The 10,749-nt window shown below is 50.5% G+C and overlaps 1 protein-coding gene across 1 annotated transcript; it reads right to left on the minus strand.

Moving 5' to 3' along the window:
- Nucleotides 1-213: 213 nt before the first annotated feature.
- Nucleotides 214-9,979, minus strand: GNB3 (G protein subunit beta 3). Its single transcript, XM_027885207.1, has 10 exons — nucleotides 9,808-9,979; nucleotides 5,009-5,110; nucleotides 4,529-4,567; nucleotides 4,257-4,363; nucleotides 4,082-4,145; nucleotides 3,802-3,964; nucleotides 3,634-3,700; nucleotides 2,497-2,698; nucleotides 1,146-1,362; nucleotides 214-335 (listed from the first exon to the last, which is right to left on the minus strand). The coding sequence occupies exons 2-10, from the start codon at nucleotides 5,063-5,065 to the stop codon at nucleotides 229-231; spliced, it is 1,023 nt and encodes a 340-aa protein (XP_027741008.1). The 5' UTR covers nucleotides 5,066-5,110; nucleotides 9,808-9,979; the 3' UTR covers nucleotides 214-228.
- Nucleotides 9,980-10,749: the final 770 nt, after the last annotated feature.

Consider the following 10,749-nt stretch of genomic DNA (forward strand, 5'->3'; position numbering starts at 1 on the left):
AGGTGGAGAGAAGGGCCAGCGTGTGTGCTCCTGTTCCCCAGCTTTCCCTGCTTCTCCTTGACCTCTCCTTTCCCTTTGGCTCTGGGAGACTCCTACAAGTGACCTGTGTCTAGAGACAAGCGGGAGTGGTAGGTAGGCGTTTCTGTTGCGCTCATCTGACGATGCTGCTTGCATGGGCTCGGGCTGTGGGCCGTGCTTCCACTTCTCTTCCCCTCTCTGCCGCCATCCTCAGTTCCAAATCTTGAGGAAGCTGTCCCAGGAGCCAGTGGCAACAGCCATGCCATCTGCTGTCACCCCCAGGCAGCTCACTCTGTTATCATGGCCAGAAAGGATACCTGTGGGGGAGAAAGGAGAGGTCAGGGAAGGAAGTGAGGCTCTTGACGGGGTTGACTGCACAGAGGACACACATCGTGGGCTGTGTACCTACCCCCTTGTGTGTCACACTGATCTTGCACACTGTGTTAAAATTGATATCTGTCTAATAAGAGCAAACATGCAGAAGAACTTCTGTGCATGGCCTACAAGTATAACCCATGGGACTGGCTGAAGAGCAATGTTCTCGGGCAAGTACGGCCAGCTGAATCCTCATACAACTGCTTTCATCCTGGAGCAACGTAGGACCAAGATAGGAGGGTGTCCTTGATAAGGCTGAGAAATGGCAGTGATGTTGGTGGGCTGTGTTTCATGAATTTTCTAAGGGTAGGGGCCACATTTGAAAGCAAAATGGTGTGTGTTCTGTGTATGAGCATCAGAGAATATCCAAAGATGTTGGATGGAAGCCCTGGTCCACTCTCAGCTTAGTGCCTGGCCACCGAGTGGCACTATGAGTACCTGAAACTGGCAAACAGCAGAGGTTAGGAGAAAATAGGAAAGTCTGCTGGTGGTTGTGAGTGGTTTTAGCTAATAGCAACCTTCTTTTGCCTCTTGAAACAATGTTCCTTAAAGTCTTGACTTCCTTGACATTAGAAACAATAGTTCTGCACAACTGAGAGTTGTACTAGTTACAGTGTGCTCCTTAGTACTTCCTTAAGGAAGCCTTATTGGGTTTCGGTCGTATAGGATGTGTTCCTTTAAGAAAAAATAAATGCCTTTTCCTCACCTTGACAGGGACACGAGGCCTTGCGGGGAATGAAAGAACCACTCACCCACACGCTCTGCTTTCAGGGAGTCCCAGATGTTGCAGTTGAAGTCGTCATACCCAGCAAGCACAAGACGCCCACTGCGGGAGAGGGCGACTGATGTGATTCCACAGATGATGCTCTCATGAGAGTACACTATGAGCTCCTGGTCCGCTCGGAGGTCAAAGAGACGGCAGGTGGCATCATCTGAGCCAGTGCAGATGGCTTCACCGTTAGGGAAGAACTGGGGAGGGCAAACACCAGATTTTAGCCAGGTTTTCCTCAGATCCTGACAGATTTCCCCTCAACTTTTCAACTCCCTGCTAACCTCTAGGAAGCCATGGAGGTAAGAAAACCCAGTGGGACAAGGCACTGGATCATAAAAGTTGAGTCTGCTGAGGGGAGAGATTGATGCTTCTCCTAAGACCTAATAAACCCTTTCCACCTCAAGAAAACCAATGACCTAGGGGCTAGAGCTGTTGCAAGACTTATCAGTCCTTGAGGAAGGATTACTTTAGCTCCATCTGTAAGTTTGGGGCTTGACAAAAGTCCACCCATTATCCCCCAGCTGGGGTCTAGCATGATTCAGAGCTATGAGAGCCTTCCTCTGTGTGATCCTCGTACCCCAACCTTCTCATACACGCTCCCTTTCTGTGGCCTTGCTCTAAGAAGCAAAGAAAGGACTCCTAAGGAGCAGATATGGCAGAAAACCATGTGCCTAGTAAGGTAGCAGTGGAGGAGATGAGAAAGGTTGTAATTGAAGTCAGTGGAGGGTGGTTCAAGCAGCAGACTTTGTGGAAAGCTGGCAGACTCGTTGCTTATCCACAAGGATTAGTCTGGCATGTTTCTTGCCCTTGCTGTCTCTGGTTTGAATCCTTGCCTCTGAGGGGGATACTTTCTCCCAGATGTCTGTGCTGCCTCTTGGGAGAATTTAATCTTCAGAAGATCTCCCTGTGATCCCAAGTTCCTACCTCTTCTGTCTGGAGCTGACTAAGACCTTCAGCTGAATTAGGTATTCCCACTGCCTCACATGTGTCTTGTGCCAGGGATGCTGGAGCATGCCTGAACCACGGTTCCCAACAGCTGCTATGAGCAAGGCTGCACCAGCACCTGTTAGGGTGCTGAGCTCCACAGACCATGGTGTGCTGGCTGTCCAAGACCTAGGTGCTTTGGTGCTTGGAAAGAGCCAGCCTCCAAACTTCAGTGAACACAGGCCCTCCCTGCTTCAGGCTGGATGTTGGGGCCAGGGTTCCCTGAGACCCTTGTTACCCACTCAGTTGTGACAACTTTTTTCAGCCTTGTCCCAAGACTCTGTTTCAGAGCTGGTCCACCCTGCATTTTTTGTGCTTCCCCCACCTTGTGCAGACAGCGTACATACAGAGATTGCATTGATATCAGACTCATGTCCTCCGAAGGTCTGACGGCAGGAGGCCTCCCGCACATCCCAGAGTTTGGCAGTAGCATCACAAGCCCCAGAGATAAAGAGTTTGAAGTCTGGGGAGACAGCCAAGCTCATACAGTCTCCGGTGTGTCCCAGGAACACAGTCTTCTGCTGCCCCGTCTCAATGTCCCAGAGCGCACTGTGTGGAGGGAGAGGAGAGAACTTCTCAGAGCCAATCCAGGCAGAACAGATCTACAGCTGGGCCAAAGAGCTGTCCCACTCGCAAACAAAAAGAGGAGGGAAGCCACGGCTACAGCCTGGAAAAATGGATGATAGCATCACTGGAGTCAGCTGTATACAACAGGAGAGAACTTCACAGCTGTTGCCGGTGATACCTTTGCCAAAGCAGAGTTAAACTAAGGCTGGGGGGTATGAGGTTTGACTGTATTCCCATAACCGCAACAGTTGAAGGGAATACTGAGAGGAGGTAAGAGTGACACAAAGAGCACAAACCAGCAAACGGCTGAAAAAGATCTGCTGTGGCCATGCTTGTAGGATGCACACCCCGTGTTCACACTGCAGCCAGACAAGCAGGACCTGTGTAACCCTGATCTCTGATGGAAATGCCACATCCTGACTCATCTTTGGTCAAGAGGTTCTTCCAAAGCAGGTGTTGGGATGGGGTGAATAAAGATTCACCATTGCTCAGAGTCACAGCACAGCGAGAACTGAGAGCCAGGAACCAAAGGCTCCAGGTGCTAAGTCTGCCGGTGTCCCTTGCATGGTGGGCAAGACTTGAGAAGTGAAGCACGTGGGTGGGCTCCACATAAATTTAAAATGTTTTCTGTCCTTGGATAGATGGCACTGTGCTCTGTGAGAGCTGACAGCATGGTCCCTACTGCTTCACCAGTTGACCTGCATCTTGACGTGGCATCAACTGGGAAAAGAAGCACCTTTTCTGCCAAGGGAGGAAGAATGGATCAGGCTTCTTAAGGTGTTCCGTGTGGCCTCCCCATGTAGGAGCAATTCTTCCTTAATGGACTGCTGCATAGCCAAAGGACTGCACTTGCTGACGTGTGCTGTGCCTCTAAGAGCCAGAGGTCACATCACTAGGACGCAAAAGACAGCACTCACCACGTGGTATCTCCAGAGCTAGTCACAATAGAGTTGTCATCAAGAAATCGGCAGCAGGAGAGGTATCCTGGGAAGCAGGAACAAGCAAATATGAGAAAAGGTACAGAGCTAGAAGGGTGAAGTTTGGAAGCAGAGGATGCCCAGGTTGCAGGCAGATGGTGCACACACCTGTATGGGCTGAGAGCTCCCTGCTCACTTTGACGTTGCCTTCACGAGACTTGAGGTTGTAGATGGAGCATACGTTGTCAAGGCCCCCACAGGCCACAAAATTCCCTGAGGGAGCATAGGCACAGGTCATGACCCAGGAAGAACGCAAAGGGATGGCATGAACCTGTGAGGACAAGAAACCATGTCAGGACTCTTGGCAGCAGAGGGAGCTGGGCAAGGGCAACAGCTTTGAGAGGACCCACTCCAGCATCCCCATTTGCTGCAGCCACCTGACTCCTACCTTGTTAGTTGTGTATGTGTCCCACACAATCAGTTTCCCATCTTGTGAGGCACTGACCATAAGTCTGTGAGAAAGGAACAAGATCATGTTAGTATCTCTCTTCCCAGCAGAGCCTTCCTGCCTGTCACACCCATGTGCTGCCCTGCACCCAGCAGATCAGCAGCATTGCTCTCACTTGGAGTCTGTGGACCAGTGCAAGGCGTAGATCTTGGCCAGGTGCCCCCGCAGGGTCCTTCTGGTCCGCATCTGGATGCGGCCAACAACCTCCACTCCAGACACAATCTGAGAAAAGAGTGGCGGGACAGAAAATCAGTCTTGGACTGGTAGAAGCTCTACTGCTGTCCACATCTCTGCCTTCTAACTTTGCTTCCCAGCTGGAGAGACCCTCTCAGAGTGGTGCTAGCTAACTCCCTCACAGCCATCAGCCCAGCCAGCCCTGTCCCTCACCTGAGCCAGCGTTGTGTCTGCACAGGCTTTCCGGGCGTCCTGGAGAAGAGACAAGAGCATATGAGACAGATTAAAAACATGTGATGTAGGCAATGGCAAGTGAAATTCAGGGGTGTAGCCTAGGGACTGCTAGAAGTAGGAAATGTGGCTTTGCTGTATTTGGATTGTTCCCTGTGCTGCACTCTTTCTGTGCATCCTTCCACTGACAGAACATCAGCTGCCTTGAAGACAGAGGAGACCCCAGGGATTCACTACACTTTTTGGACCCCTGTCCCCTCTTCTTTCCCTTCCCCTCCCACCCTTCCCCCACCATGCTGGGAAGATCTCCATTAGCAGTTAAAGGGCTGTGGAGAACTGCACAGGACTCCAAGTATGCAGATGGAGAAAGCTCAACTCCAACTGGTGGCTGAGGAGGAAAGATTGCTCTCATGGTGGGGGGATAGACACTCTTAGCAGTTTCATGACTGTTGCCAGTATTACCGCAATCTGCTTCTTCAGCTGCTCAGCCTCCTGCTTCATCTGTTCCATTTCCCCCATCTTTCTGACCTAGGGGTGGCTCCTTCACGTGGGGCAGCCTTGGTTCTGGGGAAACAAATCAAAGGAGAGAAGTGTGAGGTAGAAAGGGCACTAATATGACTGATCAGTCATGAAAATGTAAACATAAAGTCTTAGTGACCATATCTTGGCTGAATGCTTGGTAGTGTTGTCCTGTAGCTGGTCAAAGCTCGTAGCACCTGGAAAGATCGTACTGGGCCTGATCAAAGGTTCAGTTGGTCTTGTATCCTTACACATACACATACACATTGTGAAGCTGAAGAACTCCAGAGCCTCTTACTGCGGTTCTGGCCACACTTGTCCTCTCATTTTTAACGTCTCCATTCCAAGCCCTACCAAGCCCCAGGTCCTCTTCATCAGGTTTTCCCTGTTCATGGCCAAGCTGTCCATTCAGTTCCAGGAGGAAGAAACTTGATGGGGGAGCCCAGTGGCTGTTTCCTGTTGTTTGTCCTAGGCAAAGCATTCCAGGAAAGATCCACTAACTCTTTGACCATTAAGAAAATTTAGGGGTTGTTGAGTTGCTCTCTCAAGATTCCCTTCTAGTTTTCCATTATATATATAAAAAAAAAAAAAAAAAAAAAAAAAAAAAAAAAAAAAAAAAAAAAAAAAAAAAAAAAAAAAAAAAAAAAAAAAAAAAAAAAAAAAAAAAAAAAAAAAAAAAAAAAAAAAAAGGAAGCCTAGGGAAGGATCTAAAGATAACATCAACTGAGAGTAGTATTTCTCCTACTTACTCAGCCCCAGCTTTTCACTGACATTCAAAGCTAGAGCAGCATTACTGCATGGAAGTCCTTGATGGACTTTTCTCCTATGCATTTGTCCACACAATTTTTGTGCCCATGTTAAAGTTTAGCATCCTCAGTACCCCGTCATGATGACTTCGACACCCTGATGGCTGACTGTGCAAAGAAATTCCTGCTTCCATTACTCCCCAGTGTCATTAGTTCCACTTGGAGGTACCTATATTTTGAGTTGGAAGAATTAGTAATTGAATGGTCTCTATTCACCTCTGCATCACTTGGTATTTTATAGTTTTTTGTCATATCTGTCTTCATTCACCTATTATCCAAACTGCAGAGCAAACTTAGTCATTCCTCTCAGGTAAGCTGTTACATCCTGTTACCTCTGTTGTTCTCTGAGCTCTTTTCAGTTGTTTACAGAGCACAGATGATATGTTTTAGCAGGGAGAGCAGTGAACCAGAACTGTAATCCATATTCAAGATGCAGGTGTACTGTATCATTATACATCATCTTCGTTTTGTTCTCTCTTTCTTCACCAGTGATTCTAGCATCTCCCACTCATGTAGACAGATCTGGTCTTTAATTGCTTTGACATTTCTCCTGGGTAGGTGTGTGTCCATACATGCTCCAGGCGTTGTTTGTCATTAGAACCAGTGCTTTGCCCCCAGGCCAAGAAATGTTCCAGCAGCATCTGCAGAATTTCTCCTAGTCACTGTGGGTCACACCACCTCCATCCCTCTCTGGCCTGTTGCCTTAAGGCTTCATTTCTTCCAGCCCATGAGGCTTTGGGTCCATCCATGCCAGTCTGCTCTCTTGGTGTGGGCAAGCACATTCAGATAGATCCCAAGGCCCATTTTGGCTTGCTGCTTCACTGAACTCTTTGACGTTTCTCCTCACAAATTCTTTCCCCCAAACGTCTTCATGGCTTTCTTTTGATCCTCCATGCACAGTGAGTTTCTGCTTCGTCAGTCCTTCCTGTGGCATGGTGTTGAGCGTAGGAAAGACAAGGAGATACTGGTTTCCTGTAGCTCCTGGGAGGCATGAGCTTATCCCAGTGGGAGTCTATTTCAGGCTACATTTTGCAGAGAGAGACTTGTGCCTGCTGCCTCCAAGGCTGGACAGGGCCACAGCACTGGTGACTCTACCCCGTTCCCTGCCCATGCACTGGACATGGTTGCTGGCCTGGTCTGCTGGCCCCAGCAGACGGCAAGGGAGCAGGAGAGGAGTTTGTGACTGCACTGTCAGAGGCACACGTCACAGCAGTGGCCTGGGGCTGCCAGCCTTATCTATAGTGAAGGATGGAAACAGACCAGCACCTGAGCTGGGCCCTTTACAGGGTTTCTTCTTCTCTCAGAGCAGTGATGAGGAACGTCCTCCCAGCAAGGATGCACAGCTGCACCTCACTGAGTGACTGACCATGAAAGCCCACCTGCAGGCACTTCTCTTTTGGGAAGGGAATGGACACCCCACCCTCCCTCAGCTAACTGACAGAGGGGGGAGATGCTGGGGAAGGCCCTGTAGCTTTCAGCTGGAGACTGCACAGCCTCCTTATCCTGTGGTGTTTGTGCCTCAGTTTCAGTGTACAGAAGGGCTGTGAGACTGTGTCCAGCTGTGGTCGATGCCTACTGACACACCAAGTGGCACAGCTGAACTTCCAGCTGCCCTGGAGAGACCTGCAGGCCCAACCCAGAGACCGCTGTGGTCCACATCCTGGCCTTAGGACTGATTCTACTTCCCCTCCATTAATGCTAAGCATTGGACTGCCTTTTCCTTCTGGGTCGCCTCTTCCCTCCAACTGTCTCCTTCCAGCCTCCTCTGCTCGGTTCCCAGTCTCTTCAGGCTGTTATTTCACACGCCTTTGGCTATCTGAGATCATTGTCCATCCACCTGCCCTAATCTGCCTTTGTAGACTTCTGGTTTTGCCTACACAGACCCGCATGGAGATGGGAGCCTTGTTTTGCCTTCCTTCTAATTCCTGCCTCATGTGAAGCTGACCGCACATCCTCCTCATTACCCATCGGACCCCAGTCTTCCTTGTATTGCTTCTGCTTTTTTACTGCTCTCTTCCCTTGCCTGGATGTTTCTCAACTCTGGCACTAGCACAGGAGTTCCAGTTCACAACCTGTTCTGTAAAGCTGCCCGACGAGATGAGGGGCTTTCAGACCTGGCAGGCAGATCAAACGGAAGGGGCAGGATGTCGAGGACAGATAAAAAGGTCTAAATATAGAGAAGGTGCAGCTCAGGACTCTGTCCGAACCTTTAAATCCCTTTGAGGGAACACTCTAAATGAAGCTGGGAATTGTTCTCAGCCTCAGAAGGACAAGGAGACTCAGATGAGTGATAATAATAGCTCCATCTTTGCCTGTCCCCTCCATCCGTCACATCCCAGTGCAATTTGTGGAGAGTGAGTTGCCCAGTTCCCAGCGTAGTGCAGCTGCCTCCCAGGAGGACTGCGGCAGGTGTGCAAAAGAGCAGCTCATCATGGTCATGTAAATTTAGAACAGGAAATGGGGGGAACCAACTGGGAGAAGAACAGAGGAAAGGGGAACAGAGTTTGGAGTTTGGCCAAGGCATATTCCTGCCTTGACCAGCAGGACCTCAGGAATGCACATTTCTTGTGGATCCAAGGATCAGCTCACAGTTGCTCGTGGCAGCTGTCCAGTCTGGTTTTAATGGGAAAGGCTTCTAAATGGTTCACACTCAGCGCTTTCTGGAAGTAAGGGCTCTTTCAGGTGAATGCTAGGCAGTGGAGGAAACCAAGTCCTTAGGTACCTTTGGAAAAAGCAATTCACCACCATCAGCACCACTATTAGTGGACACAGGTGGACCTTGGCACCAACACTGGTCCAGAGTTGTACCCCCCTACAAGCATGACCAGAGAGCATGGCATAGCCAAACAGAGCCTGGGCTCAGTCAGTTCGTGCCAGCCCTCTTCTGAACTCTGCCTCAGCTGTGCTCATCCACTTCACAGCTCTTGGCATCTGAAACCACATTTCATTTCTTCTGCTCTCCAATATGACAGTTCTTTCCACTCTTGCCTTTTGCAACATTTGCTGGAGGCACCTGATGTAGCACTCCTGTCTGTGGGCAACCAAATCCATCCTGAGCCCTTGGGTGTCTGCTCATAGCAGACCAAATGCCTCTACTGCGGTGTGAGGCAGAGGGGAATCTGAAATCACCTGTCCTCTGCCTTTTGCTGCCACACCCTGCCTTTTTAGGGCAGTGGCTATAATCCCTTGCACTATGCCATGAAGGGGCCAAGCTTGCACCCCAGGGACTGTCCCGCTAAGTCACCTGCATCACTCCCTTGTGAGGATCAGGAGGCAAGTTATCTATCCTCTGGGTAGCTTCCCCCACACTGGGGAGGGAGTGGTCCCTCTGTGGAATGTTGGGAGAGGGCTGTGAATGGAAAAGGGAAAGGTGGAGGAAGGAGGACTCATTATTAATAGGCAGCATCCCTGTGTAATCCCTGACTAGCTTCGCAGGCTCGCCCTGGTGACCCTGGGCTCCTTGCAGAGCCGGATACAGAGATGATCCCTCTCTCCTGTGATGGAGATCAAAGGTCAGGGTAAAATTACCCTGATCTGCTCCTTGCTTTTTGAGGGTTCCTTCTCTATCCAGAAAAGCAGCCAGCTGCGAAGAGGTGTGCTCGGGGCAGAGTGGGAGTGCGGGACAGTGTACAGGTATTGAGTGCTAGGTCCCTCAGCAGAGGTGTTACCCTCCCGCTCCAGTCTGAAAACTGGTGAGATTTACCTGCCAAAGGGAGAACAAGCAACCCCGTCCCTGTGCAAAGTCCCTTGCCACTGTAAAGGCATCTCAGCGCTAACACCAAGTCCTTCCCCTCCATGATCTCAACTTCCCGCATCCTCTGATGGTATCAGCCCTTGTACAAAGACTCCTCACAGAATCACACCAAGACACTCAGGTTCCCAAATGCCCGATTCCCCAAGGTGACCTCAGGCACCACAACAGGGCAGGGTACTTACCGGGATCTGTAGAGTGAGCTGGGTTGCAGTCCCTTCTGGATGGCACCCTCACAGCTGCCTCCCTTGTCAGAACAGCTCCTTGCTGACCAGAAGCCCCTTGTCCCTTTGCCTTCTCCAGTCAGTCCTGTTTGCCCACCCAGAGAGTCCTTTGCTCCCTCTCTGCTCCTCAGCCTCTCCCAGGACTGATCTCCCCATGGGGAGCTGGAAGGCTGTGGACGGGAGGGGTTGGGGGAGGGCTGATTCCAGGAGCAGCGTCAGGCAAATTAAATCAGACACCAGAGACTTGGGGAAATCGGATTGGGACGTAATGCAAAGCAGGTGGATGGGGAGGGGTGAAAAGAGAGAGTAGCACACTGCTCCTGAAGGGAAAGAAACCATCACAGGCGGATTTGACTCCGTTTATATCAGCAACAAACTAATAAAGTGAAGATTAGCCAGAACAGGCTAGGATTATCAGCCACTGGGGCAGGGCTTGCTGTACCTCAGAGTCCACAGGGACTCCCATTTTTCTGGGGACAGCCTGCTACGTACGTCCTGGGCAGGGCAGAAAGAGGGATGATGCCACCCACAGAGGCCCCGATAAGGGAAAACCAATGGCAGGGCTGTCACACCCTCTCAGGGCAGCAAATGGGGCTCTGGATGGGGAAACCAGAACTGGGCACAGGGGCCCAGGGTGGCAAAAGATTTGGTGGCATGCCTTTTGGCAGCCACTTTAGTGGGATGCTGCAAGGGGATTATCTTGGCCTCAATCTCTTTTAATCTCTCCTGCGGCTTTGGCCCAAGCCCGAGATAAATACCTTTTAACGGATCTCATCTGACGTCAGGAGGCCATCAGTCTAATCACCCAAGCCACCTTTGGGCAAAGCAAGCCAGAGATGTGGACACTGGCCCCTCACTCCCCAACATGGCCTCGCCAGGAAGGAACCACCCAGCACCCTCACA

Source organism: Empidonax traillii, unplaced genomic scaffold (assembly GCF_003031625.1).
Source record: "Empidonax traillii isolate 1590-97213 ecotype Southwest subspecies unplaced genomic scaffold, ASM303162v1 scaffold163:size1593379, whole genome shotgun sequence".
NCBI lineage: Eukaryota > Metazoa > Chordata > Aves > Passeriformes > Tyrannidae > Empidonax > Empidonax traillii.

Coding starts and splice junctions, on each gene's coding strand:
- GNB3 (XM_027885207.1), bottom strand. CDS start 5,065: ATGGGGGAAATGGAACAGATGAAGCAGGAGGCTGAGCAGCTGAAGAAG. Junction 4,364..4,528: donor CAGACACAACGCTGGCTCAG/GTGAGGGACAGG, acceptor CTCTTTTCTCAG/ATTGTGTCTGGAGTGGAGGT. Junction 1,363..2,496: donor CTGATATCAATGCAATCTCT/GTATGTACGCTG, acceptor TGCCCTCCCCAG/TTCTTCCCTAACGGTGAAGC.